The following is a 16,858-nucleotide window of genomic DNA, read 5'->3' on the forward strand; positions in this document are numbered from 1 at the left end:
GCCGTGTTCTGCACTATTCTCAGTTTTCTCAATATTTTCTTTGGTCAGCATCTATGAGTCAAACATGGATGTTTTTGTTACATCGAGTTTTATGGACCCCTATGCGTTTACAAAAGATAGATAGTACTAGATTCAATAGATGCTGGTATTGTAGAATAGAAGTTGGGACGTTAGATCATTTAATTTTTTTTTGTCCCTGTGTAAATGCTTTTTGGAAACTAATTTGGCCCCAAATTAATAATTATTAGAAAACCATGTAGGACTCTCATATGACACTATATTTTATCCCAGGACAAGCAGGCAGCTATTCTTGACTGATGGGTGACGGCACCGACGGAGCCCCGGTACGGACACTTTTAGAGTGATTGCACTCTAAGAACTTGGAAAGTTCTGGTAGGCCGCACGCGCGAGTGCCTTCCCGCCCGACAGAGGCGCGCGGTCCCCAGTTTTCTAGTTTCCGCGGAGCTAAGAAGACGCACGTTTCAACGGCTGTTGAATTTTTTCTAATTTTTTCGCCTTCCCGCTCGCGTAAACTCCTTGGGAAATATTGTTTCCCTCTTTTTATTTATTTTTCTTGTAAAAAACCGAATTTTGGTTTTTCTTCAATTTTTTTCGTTTCGCCCCGGCGGGGCCTGCTGCCACCATCGAGGCCTCGGCCTTCGATTTGGCAGAAGCCGTGTTTACGTTCATGCCCCCCCAACCCGGCTTTAAAAAGTGCCAGCGGTGCTCAAGGCCTATTTCTAACTCTGACCCGCACAACTGGTGTTTGCAGTGCCTCGGACCTGACCATCGGGCATCCACCTGCACACGCTGTGCCACTCTTCAGAAAAGAACCCTTAAAAACCGTCAAATTCAGCAACGGTTATTATTCGGTACCGAAATGTCGGACTCGGCGGCACCGGTCCCTACTTCGACCCCGACGCAGTCGGCACCCGTCTCGTCGACGCCGCGCGATACCGCGTCGGCGTCGCACCAGTCAGGTAAGCCGGCTAAGAAGCCTTCCCCGCTGGAGCGTCCTCCGGTCAAAGTAGCAGAGAGCCCAATCCTTCCGACCGCGAGGCGCCCACGGAAGCGCTCCGCTCCGATAGAGGTAAGCCCCTCGACATCGGGTTCCTCTTCGGAGTGTAGAGCGGCACCCAAGGTACCGCAGAAGAGAAAAGCGGTACCAGTGCCTTCTTTAGACGAGCGCATTGCTGCTGTCTTACAAGTGCAATTGGAGAATCAGTTAAAGCAACTCCTTCCTGCACTCCTGGTACCGAACCTTCCGGTACCGGTCCGGTCTGAGCCATCGGTGCCGATAGTTTCACAGCCTACGCTCTCGGCTTCCTCTTTGTCGGCACCGACACAGTCTACTTCCATGCCAGTCCTAGCACCGGAGTCGACTGCTCAGCATCAAGCTGTTCAAACGTCTGCACCGGTGCAACTGCAATCTCCCGGTACCGTCTCTATGAGATCAGGGAAGTCGGTACGCAAATCCCGACACCTCGATCCCTCCACTCCAGAATCTCGACGCAGTTTTCAAATTCGAGACCCTGATCTGTGGGGTGATTCAGAAGACCCTATGCTCTCTGAAGGTGAATGTTCATCTGGTGATGAGGATCCTTCTACTATAGATCCATCCTCTAGACCAGATGTAACTTCATTTTCATCCTTTTTAAAAGAGATGTGTGACTCTCTCTCTATTCCCTTGGAGGCTGAGTCGAAAAAATCCAAAGCTTTTCTTGAAGCACTGGATTTTGACCAACCTCCAAGGGAATATCTCAAGTTACCTCTCCATGATATCTTGAGAGAGACTTTTTACAAGAATTTGGAGACACCCTTGACCATCCCTGGAGCACCTCGCAAATTAGACTCCTTATACAAGGTCATCCCAATTCCTGGGTTTGACAAACCACAGCTCCCACATGAGTCCCTATTGGTTGAATCCACTCTAAAAAAATCTACGGGAGCTAGTGTGTACGCCTCTGTCCCTCCTGGCAGAGAGGGAAAGGCCATGGACAAATTTGGCAAACGGCTATACCAAAATGCCATGTTAGCCAACAGGTCAGGGAATTATGCATTCCACTTCTCCTTTTATCTTAAACATCTCGTTCAAGATCTAACTGCTTTTGAGAAGTACCTCCCTGACCGTAAAAAATCTGCTTTTCGCCACACTACTTCATCACTGTTGCAGCTTAGGAAGTTCATGGTCAGGTCGATATATGACACCTTCGAGCTGACCTCTCGGGCCACAGCTATGTCGGTGGCTATGCGTCGACTGGCGTGGCTCAGAGTGTCAGAACTGGATGTCAATCATCAAGATCGACTGGCTAATGCACCGTGCCTGGGGGATGAGCTGTTTGGAGAATCCATGGACTCTACCACTCAAAAGTTGTCGGCACTTGAAACTAGGTGGGATACTCTACTCAAAACCAAAAAGAAAACCCCACCTTCCAGGCCTTTTCGCCAGCAGTCAGCCTACCAACGTAGATTTGTTGCTCGTCCTTTACCACAAGCCCCGCAACAACCTAGACGTCAGCGGCAACAACAGAGGCCAGCTGCTAGACCAGCACAGCAGCAACAACAGGTGAAGCCTCCCCCTTCACAAAAATCCACTCAACCCTTTTGACTTAGTTCTCCAGGACATAGCCGGTCTCCATCCTGCTGCCCATCTTCCGCAGCCCATAGGAGGACGCCTTACTCTCTTCATAAGCCGTTGGGAATCCATCACCTCGGACCAGTGGGTCCTCAACATCGTCCGCCACGGCTACTCTCTCAACTTTCAGACTCTTCCAGACCACAGTATTCCAAAAGAGTCTGCTTTGAACTCCCCTCAGTCCTCCCTCCTTCTTCAGGAAGTTCAATCCCTCCTCCTTCAGAACGCCATAGAGGAAGTTCCTCTAGATCAAAAGGGGCAGGGATTCTACTCACGTTATTTCCTAGTCCCCAAAAAAACAGGAGATCTCAGACCCATTCTAGATCTTCGGGACCTCAACAAATGCTTGGTCAAAGAGAAATTCAAAATGTTGTCTCTGGCCACTCTTTACCCCCTTCTCAATCAAGGCGACTGGCTATGCTCCCTCGATCTCAAAGAAGCATACACTCACATACCGATCGATCTAGCCTCCAGGAAGTATCTCCGCTTCATGATCAATCGTTGTCACTACCAGTACAAGGTACTGCCCTTCGGTCTTGCCTCCTCTCCGAGGGTGTTCACCAAATGCCTGATTGTGGTGGCTGCTTTTCTTCGTACTCACCACCTTCAGGTGTTTCCTTATCTGGACGATTGGTTGATCAAGGCCAATTCACCTCAGACAGTTCTCACGGCCACCAACCAGACCATTCTGTTTCTCCGTTTGCTGGGATTCGAGATCAATCTACCCAAGTCTCATCTCATCCCCACTCAGCGACTTCAATTCATTGGAGCAGTCTTAGACACAGTCCTCATGAGAGCGTTCCTACCGTCCAACCGTCTTCTCATGCTTCAATTTCTATGTCAACAGGTGCTTCTACAGACGTCCATCTCTGCCAAGCGCATGATGGTTCTCTTGGGTCACATGGCGTCTACAGTTCATGTCACCCCTTTTGCACGTCTTCACCTACGCACCCCTCAATGGACCCTAGCCAACCAGTGGTCCCAAGCGTTGGATCCCTGCTCACGACACATATCTGTAACATCATCTCTTCGTCAGTCTCTACAATGGTGGTTGATATCCTCAAATCTATCCAGAGGTCTTCTGTTCCATCTACCTCTCCATCAACTGGTTCTCACCACCGACGCCTCCCCTTACGCCTGGGGGGCTCATTTGAACGAGTTCCAAACTCAGGGACTTTGGACAGCCCAGGAAAAGAGGCATCACATCAATTTCCTGGAACTCAGAGCGATGTTTTATGCCCTCAAGGCCTTCCAACATCTCCTCTTTCCTCAAGTTCTTTTGCTGTGCACAGACAATCAGGTTGCGATGTACTACATCAACAAGCAGGGTGGGACGGGCTCTCGCCTCTTGTGCCAGGAAGCTCAGAAGATCTGGTCTTGGGCCATCAATCACCATCTATTCCTGAAAGCTATCTACATTCAGGGAGAAAAGAATTGCTTGGCGGACAAGCTCAGCAGAGTTCTCCAGCCTCACGAGTGGACACTCGATCCTCTCACTCTGCAATCCATCTTCACTCAGTGGGGCACTCCGCAGATAGACCTCTTTGCAGCCCCTCACAATCACCAGCTGCCCCTCTTCTGCTCCAGACTTTACACTCCTCACCGTCTGGCAGCGGATGCATTTCTCCTCGACTGGTCCAATCTGTTTCTGTATGCTTTCCCTCCTCTGCCTCTCATGTTGAGAACCTTGTTCAAGCTCAAGAGGGAACGAGCCACCATGATTCTGATTACTCCGAGGTGGCCCAGGCAACATTGGTTCTCCCTTCTACTTCAACTCAGTTCCAGGGAACCTTTTCTGCTTCCACTATTTCCTTCTCTGCTTACACAACAGCAGGAGACCCTTCTACATCCCAACCTCCAGTCTCTGCACCTGACAGCTTGGTATCTCTCGGGCTGACTTCTCATAATACACTTTTATCTCAGCCTGTTCGTTCCATTTTAGATGCCTCCAGGAAACCTGCCACTCTGCAATGTTACCATCAGAAGTGGACACGTTTTTCTTCCTGGTGTTTCCTCCATCAACATAATCCCACTTCCCTGGCAGTGGAGACATTGTTGGATTATTTGCTTTTTTTGTCTGACTCTGGCCTTAAGTCTTCTTCAGTCAAAGTCCACTTAAGTGCGATTGCGGCGTTTCATGAGCCAGTCCATGGAAAGCTCCTCTCAGCTCATCCCCTGGTGTCCAGGTTCATGCGGGGTCTTTTCAATGTTAAACCACCCCTTAAAGCCCCTCCTGTTATCTGGGATCTTAATGTGGTTCTTTCCGTCTTAATGAAGCCTCCATTTGAACCTTTGGCTACTACCACATTCAAGTTTCTCACTTGGAAGGTACTTTTCCTCATCGCCCTTACCTCTGCCAGGAGGGTCAGTGAGCTACATGCACTAGTTGCAGATCCACCTTTTACGGTCTTTCATCATGACAAGGTGGTTCTGCGTACTCATCCAAAGTTTCTCCCTAAGGTTGTCTCTGAATTTCATCTCAACCAATCCATTGTTCTGCCTGTCTTCTTTCCGAAACCTCACTCTCATTCTGGAGAACAGGCTCTGCATACTTTGGACTGTAAGAGAGCTCTTGCTTACTATCTTGAGCGTACAAAACCCCACAGATCAGCTCCTCAGCTATTTCTGTCTTTTGATCCGAATAAATTAGGACGTCCTGTTTCTAAACGTACGTTGTCTAATTGGCTGGCAGCGTGCATTTCATTCTGTTATGCTCAGACCGGACTGACACTGGAAGGTTCTGTAACAGCCCATAAAGTCCGAGCTATGGCAGCGTCTGTAGCTTTCCTCCGGTCCACGCCCATTGAGGAAATCTGCAAGGCTGCCACTTGGTCCTCAGTTCATACTTTTACATCTCATTATTGTCTGGACGCATTTTCCAGACGGGATGGACACTTCGGCCAATCTGTTTTGCAAAATTTGTTTTCCTAATGGCCAACCTTCCCTCCATCCCTCTTTTTGTTAGCTTGGAGGTCACCCATCAGTCAAGAATAGCTGCCTGCTTGTCCTGGGATAAAGCACAGTTACTTACCGTAACAGGTGTTATCCAGGGACAGCAGGCAGATATTCTTGCGTCCCACCCACCTCCCCGGGTTGGCTTCTTAGCTGGCTTATCATAACTGGGGACCGCGCGCCTCTGTCGGGCGGGAAGGCACTCGCGCGTGCGCGGTGCGGCCTACCAGAACTTTCCAAGTTCTTAGAGTGCAATCACTCTAAAAGTGTCCGTACCGGGGCTCCGTCGGTGCCGTCACCCATCAGTCAAGAATATCTGCCTGCTGTCCCTGGATAACACCTGTTACGGTAAGTAACTGTGCTATTTGGTACAGCAATGAGAACTCAGAGTCCGATTTCTGCAAATAATAACAAGTTATTATTAATATTAACAGGGGTCGCCATGCAACAAATTACTCAAAATTGGAAGGATTATACTAAATTAAATTATACATTTTGGTGGAACTCAGTTTGTCATATATATAAAATGGAAAAGGTGTTAGCGTTACAACAAGGGAATCTTCATAATTTCAAAAAAATTTTGGAACCATTGACTAATTATTCTAATGATCAGATATCTTAGCACATTGGTAGTAGATATATAGGGGTGGGATGGGGAATGTATATCATATGGAAATAGGAATTTGACAAAAGGGGGGGGATTTATTTTATATTATAAGAAGATTTGTTTGTAAATACAAGTGTCATATGATAATTGATTATAATATGTTTAATTCACTTGTTGTAAGAATTCAAAAATGAATAAATAAAATTAAAAAAATATATATATATATTTTCTTTGGTACTCCCAAATATAAGTAAACATAATACCAAATTCCATATAAGTAAATATAATACTGAAGAAATAATTAGAGATATTTTCAATGCTTGAGTGTGTATGTGATTGTGACTTTTAATTTACGGTATTGAAATGATTAATTGAGATTTGTTGAACCATTTGTTAGGTGACATCGGTCATCGTAAGAGTTGGTGTATTCTTTCTAAATGAAGCGCATCTTACTTGATATTTGAGCAGGTGCTTACAGGCCGACAGTCGCAGATTCAGGAGAAGATTGAATTAAATCAGCTTGCCCAGAAGCAGTCTCTGAAACAGCGGGAACAGCTGATTAAAAATCTTGAAGAAGAAAAACTACTGACAGCTCGAGAGAGAACAGAACAGGAAGAACTGAAAACTGCTCGTAAACAGGAGCTGGAAACGCAAGTACGGTTTTAAGGAATCTCAGTGCAACAAACCTGATTTTAGAAACGCTTAAAATACATTCTTCAATAAAATTAACTGTCTTAGAGAATTATATTTCCACTTAGAATTTGGGTTCAACAAACTCATTTCATATGAGATGTGGTAGTGCTTTGAATTCTCTCTTAACCAGGTTTGGAGCAGGTGATTATGTTGGATATGGGGCTAGTTCCTAACTGCATCAATTCACCAAGAACCGTCTTGGAGGGTTTAAGTTTTGCTCGTCCTCGTTTTGCACAAGGCAGGCTTAGCATTCACACCATGGGATCTGATCTGAAATCCTAGCAAAGCAGGTCGCTTGGATTTCAGATCAGTATTATTCTACCAACAAGGAATCTGTAAGTAAACTATGGGTTGCCAATTTCTGCAGATGACTCTTATAAAGTGTTTATTTGATTACATTAAAAGTCAGCCACCCGATATTAGCACTATTTAACCAGCCAGGATCGGATCCTGACCAGTTAAATAGGGCTAGGGATACCATATGGCTCCAAGATAATATGTAAAAATAACAATAAATAGGAACACTTATATTATATAATGTGTATTTTTAAACAAGGGAAAAAAGACCTCAAAATACCCCTAGAATGTGATCAATAAGTCACAACTTTTTCGGGGTGGGTATCATCACTGGTTAAAAACCCTTGAATTTTTGATTACTAATTTTTAAATATAATTTTTTATTTGCTTTTGTGATTGTTTTTTTCACATGATATTCATCTTGTTTAAATGTGAAATACTGACGAAGCACTTATCTCAATAACCCGACGGAGGCCCAGCCCATTTCGCACTGATGGGCTTCTTCAAGGGTAACGATAAAGCTTATGAATGTGCCAGTATAATATTCAATGTTGCTCAAAACTCATTCATGTCGGCAGGATGAGCAGTAGTTTCATGAATGCGAAACGGGCTGGGCCTCCATCGGGTTATTGAGATAAGTGCTTCATCAGTATTTCACATTTAAACAAGATGAATATCGTGTGAAAAAACAATCACAAAAGCAAATAAAAAATTATATTTAAAAATTAGTAATCAAAAATTCAAGGGTTTTTGACCAGTGATGATGCCCACCCCGAAAAACTTGTGACTTATTGATCACATTCTAGGGGTATTTTGAGGTCTTTTTTCCCTTGTTTAAAAATACACATTATATAATATAAGTGTTCCTATTTATTGTTATTTTTGAATTTTGTTATTTGGTCACAATCTAGATTTTTCCATTACTCAATTCAGTTAATCCAAGATAATATGTAAAAATAAAAGGAAAAACAAAGGAAAAAAAATAATACCTTTTCTTAATCGGACTAGCTTAGGGCTCCTTTACAAAACCACATTAAGCTTTTTTATCGCCGGCCACATCAGTATTAGCTCTGATGCGCATAGAATTCCTATGAGCTTCGGAGCTAATATTGCCACAGCCAGCAATAAAAAAGCCTAAGGGGGTTTAATATAGTTTATGATCAGTTTTCAAAGGTAGCCCCTTCTTTCTCAGGTCAGAAAGCTATTCATTAAACTAAATTAAGTTAGTCCAATAAAAATGGTATTTTTTTTTTCCCCTTTATGTTTTTGTTTTATTTCTACAAATTACCTTGAAGAGTGGACTAATAAGGCCACCGTCTCATTTCACTCATATGGCTCCAGAAAAATGACAGATTGAGACTTCCAGGTTTTACTTCTATTGCTTTCAATGGCGGTAAAACCCAGATGTCTCAATCTGTCCTCCTTTTTCTGGCGCCACCTGGTAACCCTAAATCAGGCTAAGTGTTAATGGTAGATATCTGGCTATTCACAAAATTTAAAGTGCTAGCTGTCTAAATATAGCTGTGAAATCGGCTGCATAAATGGCTGGTCTATCGCCGCTATAAACTTATCCGGCTAGCGCTGAATATCAACTTAGCCAATCAAGTTTATAGCAGCCCAAAATAAAAATGCTATTCAACATCAGTCATTGGAAACAACCTAGCATTGAATATCCAGGCTCAGCGCAGAGCGCAGGAGTCAGCCCGGCTCACTCCTGCGGTCTGAATATCAGCTCCCAGGTGTTTTGGAAAGAGTAAAGCACCGCCAAATAATTAGCTCTGCTTTTTTGTGGGATAATTTAAAATTCTGTTATCTGGCTCGTATGCTTCAGTCTCAGGTGGAGACGGCATTAAAACTTCCAGTGGTGAGGGATCACTCAAGCAAAGTAAGGGCTCCTTTTATCAAGCCGTGCTAGCGGGGTTAACGCGCGTGACTTTTCATCACGCGCTAACCCCCGCGCTGGCCAAAAACTACCGCCTGCTCAAGAGGAGGCGGTAGCGGCAAGCGTGCGCTATTATGCGCGTTAAACCCACTAGCGTGGCTTGATAAAAGGAGCCCTAAGTCTCTCTTCAGAGGCTGTGGATAGTGAAATGCAGAAGAGATGTCTGAAAATGTGGCTGTTTGACTGATAGGAATGAACTGCTGGGCTACCACAGATGTTATTTTAGCAAGGGTAACATGAGTTTTTAGTACAAACCAGTTTTTAATAAGAGGTTTTAGCCTATGTAGCCTATTTTTTTTTTTTTGTGTAAATTCTTTATTCATTTTAAAACTTAGAACAAGTGTACAGAAATACATCAATTATAACTTCAATATAACACTTGACAATCTTAACCAAATCAACTAGAACAAATAATATAAAACCCCTCCCACCCACCCTTATTAAAGTAATTAAAATAAAATCTCAACAAAAAATATACCACCCCCCCACCCCCCAATGTGTAAATATATTCTCCCATAAAAAATGATGTCTACTCATTACAGTATTTTTCCATTGGCTCCCAGATCTTTATAAACTTATTGTAAGTCCCTTTCTGCGTAGCAATAACTCTTTCCATCTTATAAATATGGCATAACGAGTTCCACCAAAATGTATAATTTAGATTAGAGTAGTTTTTCCAATTATTGGTAATATGCTGAATGTAGCCTATTAAAAACAAGTCTGTTCAATCGATTTGTTAACTAAGAATCTACTCACCACTTCTTATTCAATCCTGTAACCCTATGAACCTTTTAGCTTTCATATTCTTTATTACTAGTCTTTAAGCCCGTTACATTAACGGGTGCTAGAATAGATGTGTGTGTCTGTCTTTCTTTCTTTCTCTCTCTCCCCTTGGCCGCTGTCTGTCTGTCTATGTTTATTTGTTTTTCTCTCCTTGGACAATGGCTGTCTCTCCTTGGACGCTGCCTGAATGTCTTCCTTTCTGTCTGTCTCAGTGGTCCCCTGTGTGTCATTCTTTGTTTCTGTGTCCTTGTGTCATTCCCCCGCCCCCCCCCCAGAGCTAAGCTGTCTGCTTCCAGTATACCCCTTCCCCCAAAGCAGCCCCCTTTCCCTCTCCCTGACCCCCTTGTGTCTTCCCCCTCCCCCCCCAAGCAAAGCTGTCTACCCCCCAGCACACCTCTCCAACAAAAGCATCCCCCTGTACCTGCAGCACTGGCACGACACCCTTCAGTCTTTTTCCTCTTCTCCTCCCGTTCTTCCCCTCCTTCCAGTCACCGCTGCCATTCCTATTTAAAACGGCCTGCTGAGGTTCGCGGCCGGCTGTAGCGAATCTCGCAGGCCGCTGTTCACCTCAGTAGCATGTTCCCTCTGACGCGATCGCGTCAGAGGGAACGTGCTACCACGTGGAACAGCGGCCTGCGAGGTTCGCTACAGCCGGCCGCGAACCTCAGCAGGCCGTTTTAAATAGGAATGGCAGCGGTGACTGGAAGGAGGGGAAGAACAGGAGCGGTAGCGGTTGTTGCGTGAGGGGGTGAGTCGGAGACGTGCAGGCCGCTGTGAACAGGAGCGGCAGCGGCGGCAGGACCATGAGCCCTCCTCCCGCCATCCGCTGCCAGAGCCGCTCCTGTGGCCCGATGCAGGTAACTGGCGCATACGCCTCAAGCCGCGGCCAAGGCTGGGGACTCGCGCATGCGCACTCCTGCGGCCACAGACCTACACCGCACAGAACACACAAATAGGAGTGCGCATGCACGGCTAGCTCTTTATTATATAGGATGTAAGATTGTATTGCTGACTTTGATTATAACCTCTTCGCTGATTGTCCAGCGCCTCTTGCTGTAAACCGCCTCAAACTTATATGGCTTTGGCGGTATATAAGACTAAAATAATAATAATTATTATTATGTAAGTTGCTTTGATGCTTTCTGAAGGCAGCATAAAAATTCGTTAAATAAATTCCACTCTCCCCTGTAAATGTCACCTTAGGTGCTATCTTAAGCCATTATGGTCTTGTAGTGTAACCAGTCAAGAAGCTACATGAACATTGCAGCAGATTTATAGTGTGTGTGAAGGCACACTTGTGCTATAGGCCACTTTCACACTTCATTTATTTTATGTATTTATTCATTCCGTTTTCTATACCGTTCTCCCAGGGGAGTTTAGAATGGTTTACACTGCTCCCTCTGAATCCGCGGTTTCAGCATCTGCGGATTCGATTATTCACAATTTTTTTTTGCAATAAAACTATTTTCATTTTTTGGCTATTTTTAAGCCGCCAAGCCTCCCCCGAACCTTACCTGGTGGTCTAGCGGTGAAGCGGGGCAGGAGCGATCTTCCTATGCTCCTGCCCCGTGCAGAGCCGTCATCAGAATGGCTGCCGTGAGTTCCCGTTGTAGTCTCGAGACGGCAACCATTCTGATGACGGCTCTGCACGGGGCAGGAGCATAGGAAGATCGCTCCTGCCCCACTTCACCGCTAGACCACCAGGTAAGGTTCCGGGGACGCTGGAGGGAGGCGGGGGTGGGTCAGAGCCGGCCGAGAAGTTATTCGCGATTTTTCACACTTCGCGGTCCGGCTCGGCACCTAACCCCCGCGAATACCGAGGGAGAAGTGTACATGAATTTATTCAGGTACGCAAACATTTTTCCTGCCTGTCCCGGTGGGCTCACAAAATGTACCTGGGGCAATGGGGGAGATTAAGTGACTTGCCCCAAGGTCACAAGGAGCAATATGAGTTTGAACCCACCACCTCAGGGTGCTGAGGCTGTAGCTTTAGCCACTGCTTGGAAGTAGCATGGGCTGTTTGGTTATGATCGTGAGCAGGCTGCAGAATCATGTGCAGTACTAGATAAGTGTTCCCAGTAAATGGGAATAGGAATTGAATGATGACTTCTTACGGAGCCTTAAAACCAGAAACACGGGCTGCCTTTGGGACTGGGATAGAGCCTGTTATCAGAAGAGACCAATAGACCTCACATGCGTACACCATAGAGGAGCTCTGGGGTGTGCAAAGAGTAGCACTGAGGCCTAGCCCTGTCCTCCTTAAGGCCAAGGCTGTGCAGGAACGCTGTCCAGGATGGAGGGGGGGGGGCACAGAAAAACAGAAATAATTTTTTTTCTTTTGCCCCAAATCTTTATTCATTTTTACATCTCACAACAAGTGTACAATAATATAACAATTAATTCATTTAGAACACTTGAAAATCTTTCCTATTATCATCACAAATAGATAAATTTAAGCCCTTCCCCCACCCTCCCTTTCCAAAGACATAATTCAAGCATATTATACAAATCATATATTCAAAGATACAGCAAAATCAATAATATAATTATAAACCCCCCTTTTCCATCAATATATCCTATTTATTTGTGCCAAAAAAAAGTGTCTAATCCTTACAATATGTTGTCAATGGCCCCCAAATCTTTTTGTAATTATTATAATTCCCTTTTTGTATGGCAAATATTCTTTCCATTTTATATATATGGCAGAGCGAATTCCACCAGAATGTATAATTTAGTCTTGTGTAATCTTTCCAATTATTGGTGATATGCTGAATGGCAACTCCTGTCATTATTAATAATAGTTTATTATTTGGATTGCTCTAAGTCTAATAGATGTTGGTATTGTCATCTTGAGGCTGGAACCCTAGATCATTTATTATTTTATTGTCCTCTTATTAATAATTTTTGGAAATTGATCTGGGGACAAATAAATTGTATGTTAGAGAATCAAATTTTTGGAAATTGATCTGGGGACAAATAAATTGTATGTTAGAGAATCATGTGGCCCTGTCATATGACACAGTTTTGTTTGGGATGTCTATGAGGGCCAAAAGTCAAATCTCCTCGAATAATAATAAGCTGTTAATGATTTTAACAGGAGTTGCCATCCAACAAATAACATACAATTGGAAAGACTACAGGGGGTTGAATTACTGTTTCTGGTGGAGTTCGGTGTGTCATGTGTATGAAATGGAAAAAACATTGGCGATTAAGAGAGGATATTATAAGAAATTTAAAGATGTGTGGGGACCATTAATTGATTACTATAATAAATAATTGAATTTATCCCCATTTAGTATGTATTGGGTGGGAAGGTGGATGGATGGGTTTTATGACATTAGGATGAGTAGTTACAAAAATATTTTGAAAGGGAGGGAGGGGAGGTAATTTATGGTATAAGATGATTGTAAAGTTTCAAGTGAAGAATGTATAGTATGACTTGATTTATTGTACACTTGTTTGTATAATGTAAAAAGGAATAAAGATATTTAAAAAAAAAAAAGTATTTCCCTGTAACTTCAAAAAAAAATTTAAAAAAATAATAGTTTATTATTATTTGACGAAATTTGACTCTTTAATCTCATAGATGTTCCAAACAAAATTGTGTCATACGAAAGGGCAACATGGTTTTCTAATAAACAATTAATTTGGGACCAAATTGATTTCCAAAAGGCCACGATGCAGGGAAAAAAAAATATTAAATGATCAAGAGTCCCTGCTTCCAGATTACAGTGCCAACATTTATAAGACTTAGAATTTAAAATTTCATCCCACAAAACTATAGAAACAAGTTAATTTTCAAATCTGTCCTTTCCAGCTCTAAATGAAAGCTATCCAAAGAACAATGACAATTGATAAGTACAAGATTTGTGCTTATGAAGGGAGAGGAACTTTTGCTGTTTGCCTCAACTTAAACTAAACTGTTGTTATAGGCTGGTTAAGTTAACTTGGTGCTTTAAATCTCAGATAACTGAGCAGCGCCTCAAAGAACAAGAAGATCTCCTTCGGAAGAAAGAGGACGCAAGAGAGGAAAAGCTGGCAGAGGAGCAGTTTGAAGACTTCTTGAAACAGGAGGAAGAGCTGATGAGCCAGCGAGGTTACCAGGAGAAGGTACTATATTGAATGAATTAGAAACAGAAGGATGACTTGAATCAAACTTCTCTCCAGCCAGTGGGAATTTACCTCAAGGGGGTTAGGTGGGGGAAAGGGGTGAGATTTCAAGATCACTGGCTTATATTTGTCTGTCGTGTGCTGTTTTTTGTTGTTGTTTTTTAAGCTAAATTAGCTTTCCTTGTTGCTTGAAAAGGAACATAGAGGGTATTCTTTGACCACATCCTTTTTGGGGGCTTAAAATTCAGCTATCAAATATGATGCATAGTGTGGTATTTGCTGAGAATGTTGAAACCCTGTTTAGCCTAGTAAGGATTTCGTTAAAACTTTGGCCTAGATTCTCTAACCCCCTTTCCGTGTCCGATCCGTTCCCGATTGCATGTAGGCCGACAAATTCACTAAAGGCCTGCATGCAAATGGGGGCGGTCGTTGGCACGCCCCCCCCCACCCACCGACCGCACGGATTGCTAGAGAGCGATCCTTGAGCATGTGCAGACCATCTTCCTTGCCTGTATATGGTCTGCGCATGCTCTCAGTAAGAAACTTTTTTTTTTTTTTTTTGCAAGCCCGTGGTTTTAACCCAGTTAAAACCACGGGCTTGCACTGCGGGGGAAGGGCAGGAGAGTCGGGGCGGCAGGAGAGATGTGGGGCTGAGAGCAGGAAATTGGGGCAGGCAGGAGATCGGGGCTGGGAGCAGAGAATTGGGGCTGAGAGCAGGGTGGACAGAGCAGGAGAATTGGGGGTTTTAGCATAAGCGACTGGTCCTCACCAATCGCTAGTTTTTTGATTTTCCAGCCAGTCGATAAGTTTAGTGAATCGCGTCTTTCCTGCTTTGCATGCCGATTCCCCTCATTTGCATGCACAGATCGGGATTGGATCGGAGGAGAGGTTAGTGAATCGGGTTGGAGGGGAAACGGGTCGCAAATCGATCGGTACACGATCAGTTTGCTTAGTGAATCTAGCCCTTTGATCTCTCTAGACAGATGTGGCTGTTTTTTTCTTTGAACTTCTGCTTCAATCAACTAGGCCATCAGCACCATTACAACTTTAGCATTTTCCAGAATTTATCATTTTTAGCCTTAGTTCTATCAGAGGCTCACAAGTTAATGTGTATTCCTCCCTCCACACCCCCAATATTATACTAATTAGAATCAACTAGGGCTGGATGTGTGAGCGTTTGGGGACATGTCTGCCTTTTCAAGTTTACTTGATGGGACAATGAGTGGAGGGGGGAGGGTAATGCTGACCAGTAAAGCTATGCACTGGACCTTGAACATTGCACAACGAGAAGCCTCGAAGGCAGTGTTAGCAGTAAAAGGGAGGAGACCCGTCAAGCAGTGGTGTAGCACCTCCACACGTTCCTTCTCCTAACCCATTCCTGCCACGTGTGCCCTGCTTCCCTTCCCCCATAACGTTCCTGGCATGAGCAGCAACCCCCAAGCTGCTGTTACGTCCTAGGCATGGGTCCAGGAAGTGACATCAGAGAAAGAGCCAACAGGTGTGCCAACAGGTTGGGGGGGTCCTGATTGCACCAGGAATGTTACAGAGGTATGGGGGAAGGGAAGTGGCGCGAATAGGAGGCCGGGTGCCTGCGCCCTCACCAAGACACCGCCTAGGGCTAGAGGATGTGGTAAGAACGGACTCACATGGGTGGGATATGGCTATACCGGGCTACAATCTACTTCGTCAGGACAGAGAGGGCAGGTTAGGAGGGGGGTAGCTCTATACATTAAAGAGGACATCAAAACCACCAGGATCACAGATGTCAAGTACACCGGGGAGTCCCTCTGGGTAAACCTGGCAAGAGGCAGAGAAAAATGCCTGTATCTAGGTGTGGTATACAGACCCCCAAGACAACTGGAAGACATGGACGCAGAATTAATTGAAGACATAGAGAATATCACTCTACGAGGAGAAGCTGTACTGCTAGGGGACTTCAATATGCCTGATGCAGACTGGAACTCATTTTCAGCGACAACCAGCGGTAGCAGGAGGCTCTTAACCTCCATAAAGGGAGCACGTCTCAAACAAATGGTAACGGAGCCCACTAGGGCCCAGGCAATCCTCGACCTGGTACTCACCAACGAGGAAAGCGTCTCAGAGGTCTCAGTAGGAGATACGCTAGCCTCCAGCGACCACAACATAGTATGGTTCAACCTTAGGAAAGGCTTCCCTAGATCAAACACGAAAACAAAGGTACTCAATTTCCGGGGCACAGACTTTGCACGCATGGGAGATTTCGTCCATCAGACGCTGCAGGACCAAGCGGAGACCGATGATGTAGAAGCTAAGTGGTTAACACTGAAATCAACCATACATGAAGCAACTAGCCGCTTCATAAAATCAGTAAATAAACGACAAAGAAACAATAAACCCCAATGGTTCACTGCGGAGATCTCGCACCTCATTAAGGAGAAGAAAAAAGCGTTTCTCTCCTACAAGCGCACGGAGAAAAGAGAGGCAAAAGTAGAATATAGGACCAGGTCTACAGCGGTCAAAATGGCAGTTAGGGAGGCAAAACTTCGAGTGGAAGAAATTCTGGCAAAAAACATTAAAAAGGGGGACAAATCCTTCTTCAGGTATATTAGTGACAGAAAAAGGAACACAGGCGGGATAGTACGCCTTAGAAGACTAGACGGAAGTTACGTGGAAGCAGATTCCGATAAAGCCGAACTACTGAATGAATACTTCTGCTCAGTCTTCACCTGTGAGGCACCGGGACACGGTCCGCAGTTGAAGGCAACACAAAGCACAGAAGACCCGTTTCAGAATTTTGAGTTCACACCAGGTGAAGTTTACAGTGAACTGGCAAGACTCAAGGTGAACAAAGCCATGGGAC

General features: G+C 44.5%; 1 protein-coding gene across 3 annotated transcripts in view; it reads left to right on the forward strand.

Moving 5' to 3' along the window:
- The window catches only part of TCHP (trichoplein keratin filament binding), a 93,671-nt gene that overhangs the window by 66,898 nt on the left and 9,915 nt on the right, over positions 1-16,858 (forward strand). For all 3 annotated transcript variants that reach the window (XM_033955887.1, XM_033955888.1, XM_033955886.1), the window contains exons 11-12: positions 6,663-6,848; positions 13,876-14,019. In XM_033955887.1, coding sequence (XP_033811778.1) covers positions 6,663-6,848; positions 13,876-14,019 — 330 coding nt within the window. The remainder of the gene's footprint in view (positions 1-6,662; positions 6,849-13,875; positions 14,020-16,858) is intronic.

The sequence above is a fragment of the Geotrypetes seraphini genome, chromosome 8 (genome assembly GCF_902459505.1).
Source record: "Geotrypetes seraphini chromosome 8, aGeoSer1.1, whole genome shotgun sequence".
Classification (NCBI taxonomy): Eukaryota; Metazoa; Chordata; class Amphibia; order Gymnophiona; family Dermophiidae; genus Geotrypetes; species Geotrypetes seraphini.